The 25751-nt window shown below is 40.3% G+C and overlaps 5 protein-coding genes across 8 annotated transcripts; 2 read left to right on the forward strand and 3 right to left on the reverse strand.

Moving 5' to 3' along the window:
* Positions 1-235: 235 nt before the first annotated feature.
* On the reverse strand, positions 236-802 carry LOC135613833 (pterocarpan synthase 1-like). The gene is made up of 2 exons (XM_065110853.1): positions 713-802; positions 236-604 (listed from the first exon to the last, which is right to left on the reverse strand). The coding sequence occupies exons 1-2, from the start codon at positions 800-802 to the stop codon at positions 236-238; spliced, it is 459 nt and encodes a 152-aa protein (XP_064966925.1).
* A 273-nt stretch (positions 803-1075) lies between these two features.
* LOC103987618 (pterocarpan synthase 1-like) lies at positions 1076-1881 on the reverse strand. The gene has a single exon (XM_009405967.3). The coding sequence runs from the start codon at positions 1876-1878 to the stop codon at positions 1189-1191; it is 690 nt and encodes a 229-aa protein (XP_009404242.3). The 5' UTR covers positions 1879-1881; the 3' UTR covers positions 1076-1188.
* LOC135614729 (uncharacterized) lies at positions 1878-6831 on the forward strand. Of its 3 annotated transcripts, none has more exons than XR_010487683.1 (5): positions 1878-4858; positions 5050-5204; positions 5432-5509; positions 5686-5815; positions 5916-6831. XR_010487683.1 is itself a non-coding variant. In XM_065112390.1 (4 exons), the coding sequence occupies exons 1-4, from the start codon at positions 4731-4733 to the stop codon at positions 5730-5732; spliced, it is 408 nt and encodes a 135-aa protein (XP_064968462.1). In that variant the 5' UTR covers positions 1878-4730; the 3' UTR covers positions 5733-6831. The 3 variants fall into 3 exon arrangements, 1 of the variants encoding a protein (XP_064968462.1); XR_010487682.1 differs by having other exon boundaries at positions 5920-6831; XM_065112390.1 differs by having other exon boundaries at positions 5686-6831.
* LOC135614728 (uncharacterized) lies at positions 5904-6570 on the reverse strand. Its single transcript, XM_065112389.1, has one exon. The coding sequence runs from the start codon at positions 6568-6570 to the stop codon at positions 6058-6060; it is 513 nt and encodes a 170-aa protein (XP_064968461.1). The 3' UTR covers positions 5904-6057.
* A 7587-nt stretch (positions 6832-14418) lies between the features above and the next one.
* LOC103987620 (amine oxidase [copper-containing] zeta, peroxisomal) lies at positions 14419-25410 on the forward strand. 2 transcript variants are annotated; one of them, XM_009405970.3, is made up of 12 exons: positions 14420-15011; positions 16045-16154; positions 16243-16548; positions 16910-17022; positions 17131-17461; positions 17560-17775; positions 17866-18102; positions 21109-21294; positions 22527-22667; positions 24084-24352; positions 24682-24763; positions 25070-25410. In XM_009405970.3, exons 1-12 carry the CDS (start codon positions 14816-14818, stop codon positions 25184-25186), a joined length of 2304 nt encoding a protein of 767 aa, XP_009404245.2. In that variant the 5' UTR covers positions 14420-14815; the 3' UTR covers positions 25187-25410. The 2 variants fall into 2 exon arrangements, with proteins under 2 accessions (XP_018682593.2, XP_009404245.2); XM_018827048.2 differs by lacking the exons at positions 24682-24763; positions 25070-25410 and adding an exon at positions 23255-23314 and having other exon boundaries at positions 14419-15011; positions 24084-24212.
* Positions 25411-25751: the final 341 nt, after the last annotated feature.

A 25751-nucleotide genomic window follows, 5' to 3' on the forward strand; every position in this document is an offset into this window, starting at 1 on the left:
GAATCTCCTTGGTTGACAATCTTGCATCGAGTTAGGAAGACAAGGGCGAAGAGGAAGCAGAGAGACGGGATTAGGTTTTCGGCCCAAAGCTTAAGATCGGGCGGGAAGGCGACCACAGTCATCATAAAGACATGAAGAAGGACACTAAGAACCCATCGTGATCGTCTATTCCATCACATCTATTGATCTCAATCGTTGGTTCATATCATAACCATGCATGCAGTTACATTAGTCCTCACGGATAGGGACGAACGCCGGCGTGGTGGACGACGTAGACGTCGAACACGGCGATGAGCCCCTCGGCCGAGCTGGAGATCACCTCGCTGACCGCGTTGCCCCAGGCGAACCGGAACCGACCCGTCCCTCCGATGATGGCCCGGTCCGCCTTGCCGGCCCCGTCCATCTTTCCTATTATCGTGAGCGTGCTGTTGGCGAACTCCCCTTCGGTGAACACCAACAACAGCGGGATCAGCAGCGATACGTCCCGCCGCGAGACCGCGAAGGTCACTCCCTGCGCCTTCCCGACGTAAGTGGAGTTTGCCTCGGGGCCGACCCTCAGCACCGTGTCGAAGACGAAGACGTCGCCGAAGCCATTGGGGCGGTTCTACTTCACCACGTTCAAGGTGGTGTTGTCGGGGCCGATGAAGGTCTCGTGGAAGTAAACGCGGAAGTAAGTTCGATTTTGCGGCCCGAGTTCGAACTCCGACGTCACCGGGGAGGCAACGGCGGCAGCCAACAGGGTGAAGAAGAGGGGGAACAAGAAGGAGAGGGCGGAATAATGGCGTGGAGAGGAAGAAGCCATGATCAGTGAAGACAATCAATCTTTATTCACAGTGTGTAATTATTTATAGATAAATAAATATATTATCATGATTTTCTTGTGATTTAAGAGAAATGATATGTTACCATAATTTTATGATTGAGAATCATAATTCTTGTGATTTAGATAATCTCCTCTTTATTGTCTTTCTAAATAAAATCAACGAGATGATCAAATGAATAATTCGTAAGGTTGTTTTATAATTGAAATAATATTGTTTATTTTTAAATATTATTAGGTAAATAAGACACGCTGTCCAAGAGAACGGTTACTTTATTTAGTCGTCAAATGCTGCCGCAGTGGATGCCTGAGACGCTGCAGGCAAGCAATCAGTTACAGGCTTCTACGGTGCGACGACGACGACGACGCTAAGCTTGGCGAGGGCCCTCGTAATGCATCACATAGATGTCGTACACGGCGACGAGCCCGTCGACGGAGGAGGTGAGCACCTGCGTGACCATGTGCCCCCGGGCGAGCAAGAACCGCCCGGTCCCTCCCACCACCGCCCTGTCCCCCCTGCCCGCCGCGTCCACCCGCCCCACCACCGTCAGCGTGCTCCCGGCGTACTCCCCCCCGGTGAACAGCAGCACGAACTCTATCAGCAGCGCCTCCTCCTCCTGTGACACGTGAAAGCTCACGCCCTGCGCCCGCCCCACCACCCGTGACCTCGCGTCGGCGTCCGTCCGCAGCGCCGCGTCGATCATGTCGATGTTCCCGAACCCGCTCGGGTAGTCCCCGTTCCCCTTCACCACGTTGATCGACGTCACGTTGGGCCCCCGGAAGACCTCGTGGAAGTAGACGCGCAGGTGGGTCGACCTCTCGGAACCGAGGCCGACCTCCAAGCTTTCTGGCCACGCTGCTGCTGCTACGGTTGCGGCGGCGGCGGCGGCGGCTGTCAAGAGGAAGAGGAGGAGGAAGCAGAAGAGGGAGGGGTTGGGTGGAGACGAAGCCATCGAAGAATGCCGATGGAGCTTCTGAGAACGATGGAGCCAACGAGTGGATCGCCATGGCTCTTCCATGTTACCCCAATCATGATTGCCACAGCCCACGTGATTCATGGTCAGTAGCGTCAGTGGTCAGTGGTTAGTTGTCGGCCTCTCATTATAGCTTTCTCATCAATACATATCTAATCCAAATTCGATCCCCTTTTTATTTTAAATCCTCCCAAATTAGATAACCAAACTCGATTTCAATAAATCAAGACATCAGTATAGAAAATATATATTCGTTACTATAATAATTTAAAAATAGATAGATTATTAGGTTATCTCAATTTCGATTCTGTTTAATGTTTTTGAATATAGCGAAAATAATATTTTGCAGATATAGGAAAAAATGAAAGGTTTTATTTTTCGGGAATTCGCTCGTAAAACAGATCCGTATAATTGAATTCCCGATCCGTTACAGCCTCTGTAACAGAACGTTACATTAGTAGTTATCACCCAGCGCACACGTGGCGTCCAAACTTGCCGTTTCGAAGGGGAGAGGGGATGGCGGTTTAAATGGGCGGTGGAATCGAACAGCGGGCTCGTGGTGGAAGGTTTCCTAATCTGTCTCTCCGCACCTCTTCGTCTCGCTTCGGCGATCTTTAGGGTAGGGTTTGGAGTTCTTTTGGGTCTTCGGTGTCATTGCTCTTCCGCGTCCGGCGGAAGCGCCGGCCAATTCAACGAGCGCAATTTGGTGATTAATGTTCGCTTCTTTTTATCCTATTTTGTTGAATTTCTTTGTTAATTGTAACTCCTTTCGCCGTCTACTCGCTTTTGATCTTGAATTCGATGGAGTGCCTGACGATTTGTTGTCGATTTCAATCGATTATTTGATGGAATCTTTGATGTCTCATCCGATGATCATCCGGCCTAATTTCTCCATAGCCCCTGAAAATCTCATGGTATGTGTTTTTCCTCTTTTGTTACGCCCGTCATTTGAAGGGTAAAGGAACACAGGATTGGGCGCTGTAGCTGATGTTTTAAGTATTAGGGATTTTGTGCCAGAAACTAATGGATTTTCTTCAAATCGTGGTAATGATGCTTTAAGTATTTGGGTTTTGTGCCAGAAACTGATGGATTTTCTTTAAATCGTGATACGATCCTTGAAATTAATTCTTCTTCTGCTGGTAACGGGATGGTATGGCTTTACCGATCTATTGGTGTTTACTCTCTGGCATTGTCATGTTCTTCATTATGCATGTTTTATCGAGGAATGAGGTTAGATTTGAGAACATTGAACCGAGTAAGGTTCTTCATTTACTGGCATGTATTATGCTGATAATGTGCTGGGACATTAGAGTTTTACAAGAAGATGTTTGTTAAAGAAAATAGTTTTTTTTTTTAAATGGATGATTTGCTGCATGGTTGGGCAATATCATCTGAAGTTACCAATAATCGCATCAGAAAGTTGATGGAGGTTCCTCTGTTAGTACAGTTCTGGTGGGCGTTTAATATTGAATCTGAACTCATTTTAGCAATAGCCAATAACCTCCATGTAATTTTTCAATAAGAAGCCCCTTATAGAAGTCTTTTCCCTTACACTTTTGGTTGTACAGATTTGAATTAGGGTGTGCAGTTCGGCTTGGATGCCAACCAGCGAAATACTAAGTTGGCAGGTCAGGTTTTACCATGCCGATATGCTGAATCTGTGCCACCTTGGTATGTGCTACATAGCATTGGTCATTTTATCACATATACCTGCTGATCAGTTGAACATTGTATGATTGTCGTACCTTAAAATTGGTAGGCTGAAAATGGAGTTAAATATGGGAATGATTGTGTATTTATCTGAACCAAAATAGTATACTTCTTTGTATGCAAATCTCATTTTAGAGGCTTCGAGGTTTACCTTTTTTTTTCGCGTCATGGCCTAATATAGTTTTGGCACTTAAAAACCATTCAAAACTTCAATCAGAATATGGGATGTTGTTGGTTAATACTTTGATTTTAGTATCAGGAATATTACCAGTAATCATTCATACATTTTATAATAACCCAAGATGGCTAGAAGATTAAAGGAACAAAAAAACAAAACCTGTTAAATAAAAAGCCATAGTTTTTAGGTTTGTTTGTTTAGTTGATGTTACATGGCCTATTGCACCCACACACAAGAAGTCAGAAATATATATGTGTTTCAAGTTGGTCACTTGTGTCATTTTTAATTATACTATCCCAAAATTAGATGACATTATCAGCATAACAAATTGATCTTTTTGTAATTTCAGTTAGGTCAAAATTATCCACTGATGCAACACAACCGAATGATCTTGAAGGTCTTTGGCAACCGAAAATTTCAAATGCTTCTGCTCGAGCATTTAACCAATTATTTACAAATGCAGCAGAATGATGATAAATCTTACCATGTTACCATCTCTCTTTCTTCTGTTGATTGTAATGTTTTTATCCTTGTCCTTCTTCAAAAGTTAATGCTTCAGATTCTCCCTCAAATGATGGTTTACCTGACACCATCTTGACAAACTGTTTGACCATCGATCAGAAAAACGGTGTGGAGCCTGAAAATATACAGTGTTTGTGTGGTCCATGCCTGCAGTGGCTTCCACAGAATGTGATCTTATGGTGCCAACATCTGAAAGAACCGTTGATTAGAACATTGTAGTGCAATCCTGCTAAAGGAGCTGGAAGAAATGGCTTTAAGCAAATCAGATTGGATAAGGAGTTTTTTAGGCTAAACAACTAAAATGCGGAGCAGTCCATGGATGATTTTCTTGTGGGTATCATGAATAGGCCTTTCTCTTGAGCAGAGCATCCCAGATTGGTTAGCTTTTGACTCTTGATTCCCTTATCACATGCGTTGTGATATTTGATGCCCGCAAGGTTACTGATAGAATGGTTTTTCTGGTCTCGGGGTTTCTGTGGTACAATCATGAATTTGATCTGCTAATAGAACGTGTTGGTAGTGTTTAATGGAGTTGAGGTGCACTGCTGGAGAGAAGGCTGAGTGGGATTGTACAGTTCACTATTTAGGTCAACAACAGCATAAAGTCTGTAATATTGTATTTACATCAATGTTGATACAGAAAAAAATGATGAGGTAATCTTCAGCTTTACTTTGTTTTCTTCAGTTCATGGTAGAAATGTATGATCTGATGCGGAATAATCTCTTGAGATTGCTGTGGCAGTTTCCAGATCTTACCAGATATTAAAGGATTAGGGATGTTCTCTTTTACTTTTATTCTTTGGAATTCTTGTCCGTTGAAGCTTTTGGTAGGTTGTAATTTACAGATGGAGATCTGACATGCAGCAAATTTGGACTTGCCAAGCATTAAATAGCAAAGAAGCAAATGAACTTGATGGTCTTAAAGGGCTTGGGAAGAATCTTCAACATGCCAACTTTGTGGTTCATATACAAAAGTTGTGGGCGCCCTCCTATTCGGTCGGTATGCAACTTCGCCCCAATTCGTTAGTTTCAGTAATTGCAAGGGATAAGTCTCTTCTACTCTGTATATTAGTTTTGCGTAGGGCAAAGTTGACTTGTTTGTTTCCTTCATTTGACGCTGAGAATTTGGCAAATAGCTTCAAACGAGAGAAGAATGGGCTATAAGATAAAGTAAGGAATTGTTATCCAATAACAATATTGATGATTTGATGTTTGCATTTCCAATAGAGACATTGATTAAAGTGTTGTGGAGTTCTCAGCCATGTGGAAGAGATGGAGGAGATTATTCATCTCATGATGATTCAGGTAAACAAGCTTTGTTTTGGTTGAAAATTTGGGTAGATAAATTTAGGAATTGTTATCCAGCAACCATACTGATCATATTTGTCTTATTCCGCAAGTTATCAGCCTTGTGGAAGAGATGGAGGAGATTATTCGCCACTTTTTGATTCAGGTTTCTAACCATTTTTTTGGTTGAATAGATTTTGGATATACTATGCATACATGTTGCACACATCAAAGATACTGAGGAGATGTAGCACGAGTTCATCAGCTTTGCCAGAGAATACCTTGTCGAACAAGAAATCACTTGGTGATAATGATTTCAAGGCGGTAAAAAATGCTCTCAATTGATAATATGTGAAATGGTCATCCATTGTTATCTTCCAATATGATTTGCCATTACTATATGATACTGCTGTTTGTCTCTTAGCCAGATCGATCATTCCAAACATCAGAGTCAAAAATTACAGCGGCAACGATTACTTACCAGTAATCTCCCTCTTTCTCTCTCTCTAAGCATCTACAAGTTACTGCAACAACAGAAACGAAGCTTCCGTGATCTTTGATGGATCTCACAAATCATGGTCTCCTCCTGCTGCTCCCCCTGATCTCCTGCTGCTGAAGAGGAGGGCGAAGAAGCTGACGGTAGCACAGATGCCGGCGACGAGGTTGCCCTCGCGGACGAGGATCTTGAGGGCGATGGCGGTGATGTCGGCGGTGATCCGCCGCCCCTCCATGACCAGAGACCGCCGCGGCTTCCCCGCGAAGGCGAGCAGCACTAGCACGGTGATCCACGTGACCAGCGTCGCCGGCACCGCCACCGCGAGCGCCGCCCCCATCGCCAGTAGCCCGAATACGCCTCCGTACAGCACCGACGCGTACAGCGCCGGCCACCCGGCAACGTAGGTCGGAGAAGTGGAGGAGGAGGAGGAGTGAGAAGAGGCGGTGTTGTACCAGGAGCGGATGGAAAGGAGGAGGCTCCAGGAGCAGTAGAGGAGGAAGGTGTAGACGAGGAGGAAGAGGCAGACCCACGTCCGCCTCATGCCCATGGCTCTTACCAGGAGCGGTCTCTCCGGGCTCGCCATCGTTTGCTCGTTGAGGAGGAAGAAGATGGAGGAGGAGAAGGAGACGGAAAGGGGGCAAGAAGAGGGCTAGAAGTGGTGGTACAGAAGAGTTCGCTTTACTCTGCCTGCCTACCTACGTGGGCTGCCGGTCTTGGTTAGTAGTCAACAGCCTGGTCTAAGTTTTTATGTTACTGTCCCGAAGGCAGGAGTTTGCCCGGGTTCACCAACAACAGTCTGTTCTTCATTTTTAAATTTAAAACAATAGATAAATTCTTTTTTGAATGTTTCAGGTAGGAAATAGATATTAATGACTGAAATAAAATTCCTAATAGGGGGGTTTGCAGATTAGGAGATAAATAATGACATCTTAAATAAGGTAAAAAATTAAGATGATTATATTTATTCCTTTAAGAAATTTGATTTACCCCTAAATAAAAAAGATACAAATGCTTATCAAAATTAAATCCACATAGGTCCTAAAATTGAAACATAATCAAGACTTTTACAATAAATTAATATCTATGCCAAATTCTTCAGTACTAAATTATCATCACAACATATCCAATCTTCCTCAATTTCCATTTTTTAGCCTACATGATACTCCATGGAGGTCAGGTCCTCTCACCACTTTGAGAGTCCTTTGTCACTCTACAAGTTGAGCACGTTACAACTCCCATTCTAGATGGATAAAAGGTGGGGAACAAAACCTGAGGTCCAACCCTGACGTATCATGAGGACTCTCTTCTAGCTGTTTTGGTAAGTTCCTCTCCTCTTTGTATCTTGGTTACTCACCGTGGGTATGATATCATTCTTTGTTGGGTCGAAAGGTGGCAACGGCCCTAAGGTGAATTCTTAAAGGAATTCCTTTTTTGATTCCATTCAAGTTTACAATAAGAATGTTTGTTTGTTTTTTTATTTTTAGAATGTGAATAGTATATTAGCCCATGGGCTATGCTTTTAGTGGCAAATGATGAAAGCGAAGAACCTAAATGTAGCTCCACCACATCACGTAACAAGTACACCACCACCACCCATCATTCTTATTGGAAGTCTTCTCTCAACATTGGCAACATCACACAACACCATCCAATAGTTCGTCGCCCGTAACCAGAAGTTACTATTGCTCCTCAACGAGTGCACAACGAGAATCCATATACTGGGAGACAGGATACATCAATATATGATTGACTTGAATTGCATGGGAGTGTTTCGACCTGCCTACTTGAATTGCAAGGGGGATGTGAAAAGTATAAGACAGGTGAGCATCCAATTGAATTGCCCATATAAAGGGTGACAAGCTCATGAGACATACGAAGGACCACATGTATAAAGGGCGCCAAATACATCATGAGGATATCAAGACATATTGACTTGAACCAATTGTATCGGGATGTTGGTTAAGATGTGTGGAGGGCATCAAAATGTATTGACTTACCAACTATATAGTATTGTTACCTACTTCAATAAGTGGTGTTAGATCTTTGTGACATGCTAGTTTTGAACCACCAATATAGAAAATGTTAGATGCATAAGATGTATAAATGCATCAAAACATGCCAATAAATGCACGAGACACCTAAGATATATATATATATATATATATATTATCCCTTCCACAGAGACGACTATAAGTTTACAAATAAATCTGACCATGCTCCCCTTCATTTCTTTAAACGAAATCAACAAAGATAGATTCAGATCAATTTTCGAAATATCCCTTTTGGAATATCTCAACTATTATGGAATCTAATTTAATACAATATGATATTTTTGGGGAACTAGCGGCCACATTAATGTTTTCATTTGAATTGACACTCATGTTCCCCATTCTCTCTAGGCAACTCATCCCTTGCTATCATAAGTTGAAGGCCATCACTTGGATAATACCTTATTTTCTTTGTCAATAGGATAAATGAAACACACAGAAAACCAATTCTAAGACGTGTGATGGTTGGTATGTGTATGCTGAGCTAAAACCTAAAGCCTTACTATAATACTTGTAGTTTCTTGCTCTTGATCTACAAATTATTTGATTCCCGGTGGTGTTCATGACACACCAACTCGGCTTTGACGAAATGGGTAGGTTCGTCATCAGTGCGTCGAGTTTGGTGCGCTTTTGAGTAGCATCAGGAGTTCATGAAAATCAAATAATTCATAGGTCGAGACTGAGTTCAGTAGCATCAAGAGTTTCTTTTAGCTCATCACACAAATGCGAGTGCATGCATCACACACCTCAGGAAAAGTATTCTTCTTAGTTTATTTTTTAACGATGAAAAGAAGGTGCTAAACGGGAGGATGGCAAAGCAAAGCTGCTACTTATGATCGGAATAGCATTAGGTAATGACCTTCATCACTTGCCTCCCTCCCGTTTGCTGCTTGCACTTTCATAAGGAGTGGGTTCACATTCCAAAGCCGACATAAGTAATTAACATAAATGGTAATAAAAATTTGTTATAACTAACTATAGCTCAGTACATATTCCCCACAATCTCAGCACGTTAAAGCCCTAGCAACTCTCCAAAACATCCAAAGGAGGGGCTAAAAGATTTTTTTGGGGGGGGGGAAAGAGAAAAGCTGAAGAAGAACCTCGAAAGTGGAACAATAGAAGAAATTATAACGCCACAAAAATCAATCTGTATACACTAATCACTAAAAATGAAGCCTGTGCAACAATATATTCGAATTTTAATCGTAATTGAATCATCAAACTGAAGGGAAGTAATGCTTGTAATATTACGAACAGTTATTTTCCAAAGTAGCAGACAAAAGCCTAACATATTATTATACATCCCAGTATTCATTAACAATAAAATGCCTAGGAGTATAGACTGTACAAAATATCAAAGATGAACCACACTGATCATCAGATATATGATCAGATTGTGTATTTGTCATCACCTTTCCTTTTTCCTTTTTTTTTTTTAATATAATCCTCAACTTCCCTCTCTCCAAGTGGTGTATATTTATTCGGTTAAAAATCCCTCCCCATCCTCAAAGCCTATGATGGAGAGAAACTTTTCAAGACAAATGGAGAAAGACAGTTGGCAGAGATATACTTCCTAAGATAAGTGGAGTAGAGGACCACATGATTGGGCTGGATTTCAATTTTTCTTTTTGTTCACTTTAAATTGTAAAGTGCATATCTTGCAGGACTACAACCACTCCAAAGTGACGAAATGATCCCGACAAAAATGACCACGATCGGCAAGGCCATTTCACCACTTCAGCGTCATTGTCACCCCGTAAGTCGAGCATTTTACAATTATTAGTGAGCAAAGGGGAAAATTTAGGTCCAACACGAATGTAGTTCTATGCTTTAATTGTCTTCCGAATTCTTTTTATTTCGGTTGTCTTAGGAAGTTCCTCCCTAATCATCATTAGCAGCAAAACACATGGGAGTATGGACTGTACAAAATATTCCACACTCGATGTCCATATATGGACAGATTGTATGTTTTGTTCTATTATATCTGCAAAAGAAGGGATAAAAAGAAGAATAGCAACAACAAACGTTAAGAGTGATGAAAGGAGTCCAAGGAATGCTTTCCTTTGTACCCTCCAATACTCTTCTACCAAATAACTTGCTCGATCTCCAACTAGACAGCATGTTTCCAATGATTAATCATAATTGAACCATCAAACCGAGGGCAAATAATGCTTAAAATATGAGCAGACAAAAAGACTAGCATAGAATACATCCCCGTAATCATTAACAACAAAATGCATAGGAACACAAATTATATCGTTTTAGCTCAAGAAACAAGAAGCAAAACATGGATATCCAAGACATGTTGATTCGAGGGAAGTCGTTACTACCTGTCTTTCGATGGCCCGTCGAAATAGAAACTATAATAAAGAATACCATGAACAGAAAAATAAGCAAAAGAAAGGTTAGAAAAGTGATAAAGACAAAAGATCAGATCAGAAGTAAGAGGAGAGACAAAAGAGATGAAAAGTATGCCTGTAGATTTATGTTGAATATATAGTGTTCATCAGGGAGGTTCCTTCAGTGATTTAATGGGTAATCTTTTACTTATCTACCAAACAAGGGGTAAAAAAGCGTTCAAATCTTATATCTCATATGCCACTTCTACAAAGGGCAAAACCCTTTGCAGAAGTGGTTCATTGAAGAACTGAAGTCTAGTTCACTGACTTCAGAGTGAAGAGATACTCGAAAAGCTACTTTATGCAGTATTAGTTTTATAATCACTGATTTAATGAGAGAATATTCCTGTTATGTATCATGTGCTACGGTAGCACATTTAGAAGACTCTTTGTCATCCTTGGAAGTTGATGTGCCATGTCGAGTAGATTTTGATTGGATTCAATGTGTTGTCCCAATTAATAAAACATAATGATCATGATATTTACCTCTCGATTGTGCTTCAAGGTATGAATTTGTGTATCCCAAAGAACAATACCTACTTCAGGACTTTGATGATATTATTTGTATTTAAAAATAATTAAATATTACTTTAGTCACTTTATTGTACTTCCTAGACAATGATATTAAGAGGAACTCGGGCGCTCATCTCGGTGCTTGAGTGAGGTGCGTCTCAAGTGCCTCGAATAGGGGTTGAGTGAGCATCTTCAATTGGGTGCCGCTTAGGAGCGCACTTGGGCCTAGGCATTGGGCGGTTCATGCGCTCGCCTAGGCCAATTGCAAACCTAATTGAAATCGATTCAACTTGACTTGAACTAAAATATTACAAATGGTTCAACAAGCCAAGTCCCACTACCTAACCCTTGTCACGGGCCCATTGGAGAGAAACCCTATTCTCATTCTTGCGACCGCTCACTTTTCCGTGCCATCACCAACGCCTCTTCACCTGCGGCCATAGCTCCTCACTGTTGCTTCCACTTTAGTGATGATGTTTGCTACTCTCTCACTCTCTCTGTCTCTCTATCTCTCTCTCTCTCCTTTGCTACGGTCCCTATTGAGGCTCCTTGACACTCGATGCCTCCTCTGTATTTCTTTCGCTTTCCACCCCTCTCATTTCCTCCCGCTATCTCTCTCATGTATTCGACACTCCCTATATAGGCAGTTCAAGTAGATATGCTTGATGCTCTCATGTGTCTTATGTGTCTAATGCTCTTCCAATGTAGGTAGTTTAAGTCGACATATCACGATGTCCTCATTGATCGCCTACATCCAACATTTCCTACGTGAATAGTTCAAGTTGACACGTCCCGACACCCTTATGTGTCTCTTGCACTTTTTACGTGAGTAATTCAAGTCAACATGTTTGATGCCTTTGTGTGTCTTCTAGGCATGATACTCCCCAAGTAAGTAGTTAAAGTCGACACACTCCCTCCATCCATTTTGAGTTCTATTGCATATTGTTAAAGTGATAATTCCATATGATTCAATTGCCGTCTCTAAATAAGACGTATAGCATTTTCGACTCTGTTCATCAAAGTGCACCTTTAGTGGGGACCAAAAATTTCTACGTGTCTTCTAATGTGTAGACCTCATAGAGAAGGCAAGGAGGCTGATGTCACTTCGGGTCCTTAGGGACCAGTGAACCAGTTGGTGAGCTGTGACTAGAGATAAGACGAGCATGAGATTACCAGACGGAGTGGTTGGTTGCTAAGAGAGGACAACAAACACGGAAAGAAACAGATATTATCATCTCGAAATGAAATGTGTCAAGGTTTAATGTGAGAAGAGCATAGTCAGGTTTATTTGTAAAGTAGGCTTTAAAGCTTTCTCCGAGAAAGGCACAAGGATGCATTAATCCAATAGAAGGTGCAGGCCATTAACACCTTATTTCCTTCGTAGCCATCACCTTTCATTTTCACACCACGCCATATCCAGAACGATCGATCGCGCGAGAACCAGAGAGAGAGAGAGAGAGAGAGAGAGAGAGAGAGAGAGACGTATTTCTCTTTCTCCTTGTTAGGAATAGTGCAATTAAAGAAAAAAGAAAAGGATCCTGGGGACGAGCACCGAAGAGGGCATCCATAGTAAGGGCAAATAAATTGGAGCGAGAGGGATAATGAGCTCACCAGAGGCGATAGAAGACGGGGCGGCGCATCCGCTCCTTCGCACCACGCCATTTCCAGATCGATCGATCGCGCGAGCGAGCCAGAGAGAGAGAGAGAGAGAGAGAGAGGCAGACGTACTTCTCTTTCTCCTTGCTAGGATCCGTATGATTCAAGAAAAAGGAAAGGATCCTGGACACGAGAACAGGAGGGCATTCATAGCAACGGCAAATGAAATGGTGCAAGAGGGATAATGAGCTCACCAAGAGGCGATGAGAAGAAGGGGCGTCGCCTCCGCTCCTTCGCACCACGCCATTTCCAGATCGATCGATCGCGCGAGCAAGCCAGAAAATGGGAGAATGAGGATCGCAGGACGCCGGCCGTGTAGAAGAGTAGCAGCAGCTGCGGAGAATCGGGAATGGCGGGATCTCTTTTTCTCCTTCCGAACGCCATAAGCCTGACATTTAGGGCTTTTATCTGCGATCGGGCCGACGACAAATAGCAGGAGGCCCTTATGGTTTGGACCTCTTCTTCTTCTTATACCAAAACGGATCATGAACGCCCGACCCGACCCAACCCAGCCTGCAATACACCTCTACACGTAGCAATCCTATGAGCTTACGCCACGTCGAGCATTATCTCTCAGAATTGTTGCTGTGGTATAATTATACGCCTCAAATTAGATTCTCGCGTACGCTAAAGCCAATCCGATCCACCACTGGGCGATTATTGTCGCGAGGTCATCGTTGGCGAGCACCGAGTCGAAAGCTGCACTCGATAAGTTGACTCCTCGTCGGCAACTGTCAATATAAGCACTAATTGCAGTCCCCTTCACTCTTTCCATGCTTTATATATATAAATATAAATATATATATATGTATGTATATATATCATGCATATGCATACTGTCCGTCAAACTCCAAACGAAACTGTCACCTACGTGTCTATCTCTTATTGGTGACTGTTTAAGCATTCGTAGCGGAACGGGCACAGCAGGTGTTTGGGTGAGTTATCGGGCGACTATATTTTGGTTTACGAACCCTTCCTTCTCGAACGTTAGGGCCCCACGTCGATCACGGGAATATTTCGACGGTAAACAGAATTTGATCTCTCGGTAAGGAATCATAAAAAATTTCACATCGTTTTCCCGAACATAATATATTCCGTTGGGGACAGACGAATGGGCCCGCCTGATAAAGTTGAAAATGACGAGAATTATGGGAATATTCAAAGATCCAAATTGATTCATCACGTCGATTGCACGTGCTTATTGGATCTTACGATTCTCGTCTTGCACACCTGAGGAACGAGACAAGCGTCGTGTATCAGACGCGGATCCCAGGCTGTCATCTCACAGATGGTGGGACCCCTGCAACGTGACAGCCGTGGCAGCATCCGTCGTCTCGCGGTCCAATGTCTTATTATTGTATTCGGCTGCTACATGAGGGTGCTCCTATCACACTACCCACCTCGCGTATCGCTATCACTCCACCCGATCCCCTCACCCTCTCCGGTTACTTCACCCCCATTATTCGACACTTCATTTAATATAGTAATCGGAAAATAATTTTAAAATATTTATACCAATTATAATATGTTTTTTTTAATGTGTTGCCATTGCAGCTGTATTAAATCAACGAAAAATAACGATGAAAAAAAAAGAAAAAGTAACTTCAAAACGAAGAACTTTTCCCGAAAATTTGCGCTTCACTATGTGAGTACTGTTAGTACGTTGGACAGTGAGATGACCGAAAGCTGCCTCTTCCCCTCTCTCTCTCTCTCTCTCTGTCCTACGTGGTGCTTTGTCACATCTTTGATAAAGACGTTGAGCCAGCAAATAAGTACGGGTTTGGTTTCGCTGTCCATCCACCTCCGCCACCCGATCCTATTGCACTACCACGTCGCTCGCTCCCTCGCTTGCTCGCTCCCGCGGCGTCATTGAAAGGCCAGTCGAACCGTTCCCTTATAAATGCGCCACCTCCTCTCCTTCCCCCTTTCTTTAACCCTCTTCGTTTCTGACACCCGGCTCTTTCGTTCTCTTCCTCCTCCTCCTCCTCCTATCGAAGGCCGATTTCTCTAGGGATTGTGTCTTCTTTCAACGCAAGTCTATAGGATAGAATTAAATCGTGAAGGGAGATCGCTGGGGAGGGTTTGAAGGACGAGGGAGGGCGTGAGAGAGAGAGAGAGCGCGGAAGGCTACGGAGGCACGCTGCATGTCAGATTGCAGTTCCAGGGAGGAGGGATACTACGGCGGATTCGGTGAGCTTGCGAACCCTCTACAATGGCCGCAACTCAGGAAAAAGCGACGCACGCCGACCATCCCATCTGTGACGTCGTCGGTGCCAAGGGAGCCGTCCAAGAATGGGTTCCCGTGGCTGATGAGAGGCGGGCCGCCGCGCCGCAGGTCGAGGCCGTCGGAAAGTTGATCGTCCCCGCCGAAGACGTCCCGGCCCCTCTCATAAAGCCCTCTTCCAAAGGTGATGACTTGTTGGACCTGCCTTGCTCTTCTTCTGTGGTTCTTTCTCGTTATCCTTGTTTCCTTCGTGTTTGGATCATTCTGCATAAAGGCTTGACTGGAGATGAAGAGGATCGGTTCAAGAAACCGAGAAGTTTGTCCGAGATTCGATCCATGACAAAGAAAGACGTGACAAGGATAGGAGCCCTTCTCGATAAGGGACCTCGCCGTGAAACTTATAAGGGTACGATGGGTTAAGAGGTCCGCTATTGACTGGTTGAATGAAGGGTTGTTAGGATCTATTTATGATGTGCTCACATGAGAAAAAGGAGCAGAGATAGGGCAAAATCAGATATAGAACTAGAAAGAGGAAGAAAAAAGGCACGAACATCTAAATTTTTTACACAACAAGATTTCAGGCTGTACGAAAAAAGGGCTGTAGCTATCATTTAGGATACCTAGGATGAAATTCGATGAAGCTATTTAAGAACTTGAAATGAAATATTTCAAGTTTAGTGTGTATCATGGAAGAGTTTTGGGAGATAATAAAGGAAGACCACGTAAACAAGGAGAGGATTTGGAGGGCTCAATCGGCCCATGCGATAAGAACTCATATTATCTTGCTTTCTCACGCTTTGTCACATTGATTGGTCATGATGTGTAAATTAAGGGAAAAATGATTTACATAGCTTGTTATATGTCTATTATCTATGTAACAAGTGTTGTGTTCTATGAATGTGTAATGTAAAACCGATCACCTCATTGTACTGCACTATGGCCTGCGAGCAGTTGCCCTTCTTCCCTGCACTTCTCTCCGTGAAGACCCTTAACATATTGAGATCATTTGCTGCCTGGTTGACTATGTGGACTCGGCGGTATCAATTCCAAGATAGTTATAAGTGGTGTCTGCCTTAGATTTCATTTGTCTACATCACTTTTTATCTTTTTGTTGTTTATGTTCGATCATATCACTCTTTATACTGATAATTAGGTCATTTTGCATGTGGTTATTATTATCCTTTGTTTGATCCTGACATTTGGTGGTCTAACTGCAGCAATTCCGATTGTGATGAGAGCTCAAAATAGCCATCCTTTAGATCCACTGTCTGCAGCTGAGATATTAGTTGCAGTAGCAACAGTCAGGGCTGCTGGTGCAACTCCAGAGGTTCTTTAGATGCTTTGCTTGCTTCATGACCTTTCTTTTGGTATATTTGAACACTTGACTTCTATAATTAAGGTAAACTTCTTTTCAGGTTAGAGATGGTATGCGATTTATAGAAGTTGTTCTGTTGGAACCAGAGAAGAATGTTGTGGCATTGGCTGATGCCTACTTCTTTCCCCCTTTTCAACCATCACTACTCCCCAGAACAAAAGGTGGTCCTGTCATCCTGGGTAAGCTTCCTCCTCGGAGGGCTAGGCTTGTTGTTTACAACAAAAGGTCAAATGAGACAAGCATTTGGATCATCGAACTCTCAGAAGTTCATGCGGCTACTCGAGGTGGCCGTCACAGGGGAAAAGTCATCTCCTCTGAAGTTGTTCCGGTAGTCCAACCCTCCATGGTATGTGGTTTTGGAGAGGCTGATGTGGGCATAATCTTAGATGATTTTCTTCTTTTATTCTCTTTTGCTAATATGTTTTGTCGAACTTATTCTTCTCAATTAGTTCTATAACCCTGTCTCTACAATTAGTTCTTAAATCATTGTATCATATTTGTTTTGAAATCTCTTACTTTATCGTTCATGATATAAGCATAGCATCCTCAAGTTCCTTATCAAAGGTATTTTATGCTATTACATTTCTGATTGTATGTTGAGAAGCAAGATTTTTCCTTTTATTTTGGTCGTTGCTTACTTATTAGAAGCTTATGGTTTTTTCATATAATAGGTGATTTTGACCAGTGATCTTATTTTATAAATCTAGGATGCCATGGAGTATGCGGAATGTGAAGCTGCTGTAAAAAGTCACCTTCCATTCATAGAGGCAATGAGAAAGAGAGGAGTAGAGGACATGGATCTTGTGATGGTTGATTCTTGGTATGCTCGACTTGTTTGTTTATTTACTATAAGCTATTATCGGGATATAATGCCATTGCAGTTGCTACTTTTTAATTATGATTTCTCTTTTTTCACCTGTGTATCCAGGTGTGTTGGTTACTACAGTGATGCTGATGGTCCTAATCGCAGACTTGCAAGACCACTAATATTTTGCAGAACTGAGAGTGACTGCCCCATGGAGAATGGTTACGCACGTCCCGTTGAAGGCATACATGTTCTTGTGGATATTCAAAATAATGTTATAATCGAATTTGAAGATAGAAAATTGGTGCCTCTACCTCCAGCAGATCCTTTGAGAAACTATACTCCTGGAGAAACACGAGGAGGCATTGACCGAAGTAATGTGAAACCTCTACAAATTCTTCAGCCTGAAGGTCCCAGTTTTCGTGTAAATGGTTACTTTGTGCAATGGCAAAAGGTATTCTGTTCATTTATTGCATTATTCTCTGGTTTTTTCACCTATTTCTTTCAAAGCTTGCAGTGAACTCACAATCTTCCTCTTTTCTGCTGAATTAGTGGAATTTCCGGATTGGTTTCACGCCAAGGGAGGGATTAGTCATACATTCTCTAGCATATGTTGATGGTAGTCGTGGACGGAGACCTATTGCTCACAGGCTAAGCTTCGTGGAGATGGTAGTTCCTCATGGAGATCCAAATGAACCTCATTACCGTAAAAATGCATTTGATGCTGGGGAAGATGGCCTTGGAAAAAATGCACACTCTCTTAAAAAGGTCAAATGTGCTATGCTTGCAGATCTGTTTTATGCTTCATTAGTTGTATTTGCTTTTCCAATTTCTGTCTTAAAATATATGTCAATCCAGGGCTGTGACTGCTTGGGTTACATCAAATACTTTGATGCTCATTTCACAAACTACACTGGTGGTGTTGAAACTATTGAGAATTGTGTTTGTTTGCATGAAGAGGACCATGGGATCCTATGGAAGCACCAAGATTGGAGAACAGGCTTAGCAGAAGTTAGGCGATCAAGAAGGCTAAGTGTGTCCTTCATATGTACAGTTGCTAATTATGAATATGGCTTTTTCTGGCACTTCTATCAGGTAAGTTGGAAAATTTTGCACTTTATGCTTCTTGTTCTAGTTGCTAGTAACATAATGTTTGATTATACCTGATAATCTGAAATTGTAACTTTTTGAACAATCTAGTCATGATTTAAGCCTTTAAAGCGTACTCATCCTTTCATCTAATTTTGTGTTTGTTTGCTGAAAGCTTTTACACTTATTTGACAGAAGATATTCCACTTTCAGGTTCTTCTCTTTTGCCATACCTATAATATATAATTCAACCAAATATCAGAACTTCATATTTTGCTAATTGTAGAAAACTTTAGTACAATATGCTGGATTAGCCTGCTTCTGCATGGGCTGTTATGGTCTGTGATTCCACATACACCTAACTTTTGCACTCATCCACTCACAATGTTGTTGAAGGTATGAATGTTGTGCAAATCCTTCCATGTACTAGCAAATAGTCCCAATATTTACTCCGAATGAGTAACGTGAGTATATCTTGTAACAGAGTGACAGTCCAAAAATGATTGTTAGATTAAGTTATTTTTTCAAAACTTTGGGTATGAACCCGTGGTTGTTAGGGAATTGGCAAGTTGTTCTCGAAAGCAATTTGCTGGGAAGGCTATAAACTGATATGTTTGAGGGTGAAATTTATTAGAACATGATCTTGTTCAAGTGGAATTGGGGATAGAAGAGGTATGAAAGAAAGAAAAGAAGCATGAGAAGAGAAGATAATAAGCACTTGTGACACACTTAAAAGACCTGCTACTAGGAGAAACAGTTTACTTCACTGGTGGAGAAAAAAAATTCTTCTTCTCTTCGTATCTTGACTTCGTATCAGGGAAGGACCGAGTGACGTTGCAGAGAACTGGGGTTTGTTATAGGTTTATTGTATTTGCCATATCTTTTGAACAACTGGGAATGAAATATACATGATGTGCTACTTAGTAAGTATCAGGAAGAGTTAGTATATGATTGAAGATTTGGTTGGATTAGCTAGGTGGCAGTAACTTGATATGGATTTGGTGATACGACAAAAATGTCTCTGCTTAAATAATTTTAAGTAGGTAATATGAGAACTGGTTTTTAATGAGTTTGCTGTCATTTTTTCACTACAGTTTGAAGGCTCTGATATGTATGCAAGTCTATGAGATGCAACAACATGGTATTCTTTTCTCTTTCTTTTCTACTCTCATGCATTCTCTCTTTCTTTCGCTTATGTGCTATCTGTCTCTCCCCCATTGTCTGCCTCTTCTCCTTGCCGCATCATTGCCGATGCCATCTCCACCTTGCCAATTGTTGCCACCATCTTAAGGTTTGCATCCTCTTCCTTTTCCTCCACTTCATCTCCTCATGCTTTGCCTCCTCGTCTTCCTCTGTCTTCATGTCTTTCTCCTCCACCAATCCTCTTTTTTTAGTTCTCTCCTCTTTCGCTGACCTATACTGAGTATTAATATGTTAATCCATACCAGAACTGTATTGATCCAGTCACTGTTTGGTATCTGCGTTGGACTGAGATTCTAAACCTTGATTCCAACTATAATCGCAAGACAGTTTAGTTTTCTTCTATAATGGCCCTCCTTTTGTGAATTATGATGGAAGACGCTACCCAAAATACTAACATAAATTAAAGTAGATGAATAAACAAGAAGCACACTATGACAATTAAGGCATAGTTGCATGTGCCATGGCTAAGTTTTAACAGATCAGCATATACTGTTCATTGCACATGTAAATAAAATGACTTTCTTTTAGCTTGTAACTTGTTAATAAATCTACTTGCACCTTTTTCTTTCAAAATTGTAACTCTTTTTTTAGTCAGATTCTAGGACTCTCTCCTAACAATTATTTGTAACAAGTGTCTGCCCAAGAAAAAGTAGGCATTAGGAGCTTAGTTAACTTTCCAGGCTCTTGTATAGGCAGTTAATCTGTTGCTTTGCCTGATTTAAATAGGTGCCTAAGTTGGTGGGTTAGCTAAATGGTCTGAGCGAATTGTTTGGGCTGCACCTATGACAACAATCCTTCTTGATCATCCATCTGATATTAATTGAATATCATAAGTTATTTTTATACTAACTATTTATGTTGACTCTGGTATCAGATAGTAATTCTAAATCTGGATTATTTTCCTTCACTAATTCTGGTGGTACAGCATGTCCTGGGTATGAATTTCACTCCATCGACTTCCATTGGGTAGTCGGTGGATTGGCATGTTCAGGTCAAAATCAACATCTTTTAGTCTCTGATATAAAATCAAAAACAATTTTCCTGCTCTATGAAGGTATTAACAAATATGATATGAAAGGTTTTGCACATTTATATTATGCTAGTCATTTTATTAAAACAAATGCTCTTACGTTGCTGTAAGAAGATTGACAGTGATTTGAACATTAGACAATGAATTTTGGTGAATATATTATCTAATATTTATGTCACACATAGATTTATTTATTTATGTTATTTTTTAGAAACAATTGTTACCTGTTAGGTAAAATATATCCATTGCTGCGGAGCTTTGAGACACCTTTATTGTGTCAGTTACCAGTTTGCTTCCATGTTCAAGGTGTTTTCAAGGGCTTACTTCTTGTGCAGTAAGTTAAATAATTGAACATAGAGAAACTATTGAAAATTAGAATTGGCCATTACATACATAGTAGATGAACTGGAGCAGATGGGCAATGTTTGGATTTGATATATAGAAGATATATTGACAGAGTTTCCTGCTTGGTAGGGCTTGAGTGAGCTCCTAAAGTTATGTTCTGACATGAATGCTGAGATTCTCCAACTGGGTTCATAATGCAATTTTCACGCTCGTGCATTCTTAATGTTATCTCAATATCCTTTGTTTTTTCTAAACCTGGAAGTAGTTTATCTATACGTGCATGAATTTTCTGTTTTAGCTCATAAAACAGAATGGTTAGTTCAATCATTGCTAATCAATCTTCTTACTCCTACATCATTCTGTTGTTTTTCATGCTTGATATAGACATATGCTTTGGATATGATGCATATGGCTTACATGGTACTCTCTTGCAGGATGGTAAAATTGAGGCAGAAGTAAAGATAACTGGAATTCTCAGCCTAGGGGCTTTGGGACCTGGTGAATCAAGAAAGTATGGTACAACAATAGCACCGGGTTTATATGCGCCAGTTCATCAGCATTTCTTTGTTGCTCGCATGGATATGGCTGTTGACTGTAAACCTAATGAAGCCTTCAATCAGGTGCTCCTTTTATTTACATTTTGTGTTGTGATGTAGTTTTGTATTTCTACTTTGTGATTTTTCTTCTTTCTTTTATCCTGATTTTCACCTGTCCTAAATCCTTATTCTGCAATATTGTATATGTCTTGCTTTACTACATATTAGGATAAAAGTATGAATTCATCACTATCACTATTAGTAGTTAACTCAACAATCTTTTTTGCACTTGTGTTACTTCCCCAGATTCTTTTTGAAAGTGGTTCTAAGAGACTGGAATCCAGTATTTGCTTCTGCAGAAGGCTCACAGGGAACAGAATTTTAGTTTATGACCATTGTATCACTTATGCAAAAAGGCTTACATAGCCCTCAATCATCTTCGTATGACTACTCGGTTCATGATCACTAATTCAGAATAAAATAAACTTGATTAATTTTTCTGGTTGCTTTGTTTGGTATCTTCAAGGATAAATTTAACTTGATAAAACTAACAGGAAAGTTGGGTCTGTTAGAATGAAAACAGCAAAGAAAGGAAGCATAAATTCTGCAAAGAAAATTGAAAACCTTGAGATACCTAGCAAAAGTAGCTAAAAATTGCAATTTCTTAAAAGAAAAAGAGAAACACTGAATGCCCATCTGAAAGATAAACTGCAAAGAACTCCTCAACATGAAATTTAAGTTTCATATTGTTTTTGAATTTTGGCTTGAGTTGTTTTTAGTGCATGAAAGATTTCTACAAATTCACTAAGCAAATAACTAGTGTATCTTGTTAAAGAATTAGGTGAAAGGTTGATAAGGTAGACAACACCCTAAGCTTGTGCTACTGTGTATTTGCCCACATACATGGAAGCATCTTGATGCCTTTACTAAAAGAACAAAGCAGCATGGTGGATACCCAGTCACCTTGGTGTCTAGTGGCCTAGTTACATAGTTCATATGGTTCTTTTTTTCTTTCTTTCCTTTGATCATTGTTATTATCATCGAACTTTTGTCTATACATGATGCAATTCCTTCTCGTAAAAAAATGACAATTCTGTCGATTCTTTGTGTAATAAAGTCACTGTACAATGCAAAGGTTGTTGATACGTTATATATATATATATATATACGATTTTTTTTTGTGTTTCATCAATGATTTTTTTTTTTTTGTTTCATCAATGATTATTGCCCATGTCTCAACTTATATATGCTCAAATCTTATTTGAACTGTCTGTGTTGCTATGAACTTTATGTATATGTAAGAGTGCTTTGTGTAGGTGGTTGAGGTGAATGTCAAAGTTGAAGAACCTGGCCTGCATAATATTCACAATAATGCATTCTATGCTGAAGAAAAGCTTCTCAGATCTGAGTTGCAGGCTATGCGTGACTGCAATCCTTCATCTGCACGACACTGGATTGTACATACTTCACTTTATTTGTATTGTGATTTATTCTTATTGACTCATTTCCTTATCTGCATGAGCTACAGATGCAGACTATTAAAAGAATTTTGAATTTAGCTATCACATCTGCTAAGGAATGACATCCAAGTGCATCTTTGAAATTGAACCTAGCTTCTTCATTTTCTTAAAAACTCGTATTTACTTAAGCTTTTTGTAAATGTCATACCCATAGCATCTCTAAAGCTTATATTTTAGATAACTTAATTATTTTCCTATATTACTGGAAGCTTACCATATTATTTTTATATTATTTATTATGTCCATTAAATGTATGAAAAACCACCAAATTTCCAAATTATTTGTCTTTGATAATTATAATTGAACAGTCTAACAAATTTATCTGTGTTTCTTATGGGCTCAAATTAGTAATTTGTCCAATTTTCCCATGTTTAACCTATCAGTACATCAACCTTCTATAAGTTTCCCATAGGATTAAATACGTATATTTTTTCTTATTCCAAAGTCATAGTGCTGGCCCTAAATGTTTGCTAAGTAGTATATTATCTGTATCATTGAACCTGAAATTTCTTTGGAATTTGAAGCTTGGGGCCCAGTGAAGTTACGAGAAGAGATGGGTGCAACTCAAGTTGAGAAAATTCCATGTGAGATTTTATATAATTCTGTTACTAGCTACTTGATTTAACACTGTAAAGCTGATGCCAAGTCTTTAGTAAGACAAGTTCAAAAAAAGAGAGAAGCTTCATTGGAACTCTACAGGACTATATTTCTTTTGTGTGTGTATATATAACAAAAGCTATTGGTTAATAGAAAGATCTACTTGATTTGGTTACTGCTGGAATTGATAGAACTATGAAGAAACATTTCAAAAGCCTCCTAGACCTTGGAAGAGTTAAAAGGAAGACTTTTAGAGCTTTGAAATTATGTATATTTGTCTCAGTGGCAGGATAAGCCAATCAGGGAAAAGATATGACCCCAATTGTTGCAAATTATACATTTTAGTGTTCTAGTTTTATATTGACTTAACTAATTCATTTTTTTTTCATGTATGTACTTATTGACCAAACAAAACTGATCTTGTTCGTTGTATTTATAATTTTTGACCTTCTCACTATAAGTTATGCATCTTACACTTTTAATGGGAAAATCTTGTTCTTCCCTCATTCATTTACATTTGCATCCTTATATTGATCCTGGCTGGCGGACAATTTTTAATAATCTTCTATCCACCTTTACCACAATTGCATTAAGAGGATAGGCTTTCATCACTCTTTGGTGACTATTCATCTGTTTGTATTCTTGCTAGGAAATGAAATGTTATAGCTTATGATGTTAATACTCGTGAGGGACTGTTGTTACTACTACTTTGTTCCTATTCTACTTTGTTTCTTATGCCTTCATTCTGATTTTCAGGTAAGGAACACCAGAACTGTAAATCGAACTGGTCAACCTGCGGGCTACAAGCTCATGCCTGGTCCCAATTGCCTTCCATTAGCTGATCCAGAGGCAAAATTTTTTAGAAGAGCTGCATTTTTAAAGCATAACCTTTGGGTTACATCATATAAACATGACGAGATGTATCCAGGAGGAGAGTTTCCTAATCAAAATCCACGGATAAATGAGGGACTAGCCACATGGGTTAAGAAGAATAGGTCCCTTGAGGAAACTAACATCGTTCTGTGGTCAGTATCTTTAATCAGTAGTGTGATTTGGGATCGTTTGGAATTGATATGAACACTTTTCTTGTGCCTTTTTTTTTTTTGTTGCTTTAGAAACAATTCTGAACTCCCCGTTGTGTTATATCTTCAGCTTATACATGCAAGACATCTACATATTTTACTTCTGATATTAGCAGCATTATGTTGACTTATTATGAACTTGGACTTGTAGGATTGGTTAATTTTGCTTTAGTTCTTTTGTTTTGGAGGCTATGTGCAGTTTCAAGAATCTGTGTGTTGAAATTTTCAGTAGGTTCACCGATGTTTTTCATACTAACGAGCTTTAATTACAGGTATGTATTTGGAGTCACCCACATCCCAAGGTTGGAAGACTGGCCTGTCATGCCTGTTGAGCGCATAGGCTTTATGCTCATGGTATTCCTACTTTTTCTTTTTCTTTTGGTGAATCATTTTCATCTGCAGTGACCAGTTCATCTATACTTGGTTGGTAAAGCCTCAAACATCACATATCTCAATTCCACCTATATTGGCCCCAAATAGTTGGGGCTTTATGGCTTTTTTTTTTAATGATGGAATCAATTCTTTAGGCTACTTGTGATGTTTGAGGCTTTACTTGGTTAAAGTTCTTTGTTCATCAAGCGAGCCTTTTTTATGTTTTATTTTTATTTTTCCTCTACAAGTTTGATGCTTCCACTTATTCTTGGCTTTAAAAATTTTCAGCCGCATGGTTTTTTCAACTGCTCTCCTTCGGTTGATGTGCCTCCCAGTCCCAGTGGAGCAGAGGAGGAGAGTGTAGCGCCAAAGTTGGTCCCAAGTCTTCTTCTCGCCAAGCTTTGATGAATGATGAAAAGCCGATGATGCATCTGTATCCTGGTCATATATAAAGCGACACCTCAAAAGCATATGTCTTGGTTTTGTTCCAACGGTATGGAAGCCTCAAGCCAACCACTAGTCATTTTGCTAAGATATGAAGATATGTATGATGGGTTTAGTTTGCTGCTTTTTGCGGTGACTGATTGACAATGGTTATCTTTTAATTAAAGTTATTCCTTTCGCACTTATTAAGTAAATTGTTGTGTATTTGCTTTGTTCCCCCCTTTCTGTGAGTTTTATTGTTCATCTGCTTGGCTTCGATCGTATTAGCTGGGCAGCAGAGTATAGTTTTATTTCGTATGCATATGAAATTTGAAACAAGAAGAAATGTGGCTCCAGGTGCATCTTGTATCACTCACTCTTTTAGATTTCACCGGAGATTTGCCGGAGCTTTGCCGGAGATTAGCCGTTCCTGCCGCTTCTACATCTATCGACGCATCCGTCCTCTTTATCGACAACACCATATAATAAGGACAAGAAGGGCATCAAAAGTCTTTAATTCTTTTTTAGCTCATTGCCTTCCGCTCGC

Source organism: Musa acuminata, chromosome BXJ2-6, assembly GCF_036884655.1.
Source record: "Musa acuminata AAA Group cultivar baxijiao chromosome BXJ2-6, Cavendish_Baxijiao_AAA, whole genome shotgun sequence".
Lineage (NCBI taxonomy): Eukaryota > Viridiplantae > Streptophyta > Magnoliopsida > Zingiberales > Musaceae > Musa > Musa acuminata.

Coding starts and splice junctions, on each gene's coding strand:
- LOC135613833 (XM_065110853.1), bottom strand. CDS start 802: ATGGCTTCTTCCTCTCCACGCCATTATTCCGCCCTCTCCTTCTTGTTC. Junction 605..712: donor CTGCCGCCGTTGCCTCCCCG/GTGACGTCGGAG, acceptor GTGGTGAAGTAG/AACCGCCCCAATGGCTTCGG.
- LOC103987618 (XM_009405967.3), bottom strand. CDS start 1,878: ATGAATCACGTGGGCTGTGGCAATCATGATTGGGGTAACATGGAAGAG.
- LOC135614729 (XM_065112390.1), top strand. CDS start 4,731: ATGGAGTTGAGGTGCACTGCTGGAGAGAAGGCTGAGTGGGATTGTACA. Junction 4,859..5,049: donor ATACAGAAAAAAATGATGAG/GTAATCTTCAGC, acceptor TGTAATTTACAG/ATGGAGATCTGACATGCAGC. Junction 5,205..5,431: donor GGCGCCCTCCTATTCGGTCG/GTATGCAACTTC, acceptor CATTTCCAATAG/AGACATTGATTAAAGTGTTG.
- LOC135614728 (XM_065112389.1), bottom strand. CDS start 6,570: ATGGCGAGCCCGGAGAGACCGCTCCTGGTAAGAGCCATGGGCATGAGG.
- LOC103987620 (XM_009405970.3), top strand. CDS start 14,816: ATGGCCGCAACTCAGGAAAAAGCGACGCACGCCGACCATCCCATCTGT. Junction 17,776..17,865: donor ATGCACACTCTCTTAAAAAG/GTCAAATGTGCT, acceptor ATGTCAATCCAG/GGCTGTGACTGCTTGGGTTA. Junction 24,353..24,681: donor GAAACTAACATCGTTCTGTG/GTCAGTATCTTT, acceptor CTTTAATTACAG/GTATGTATTTGGAGTCACCC.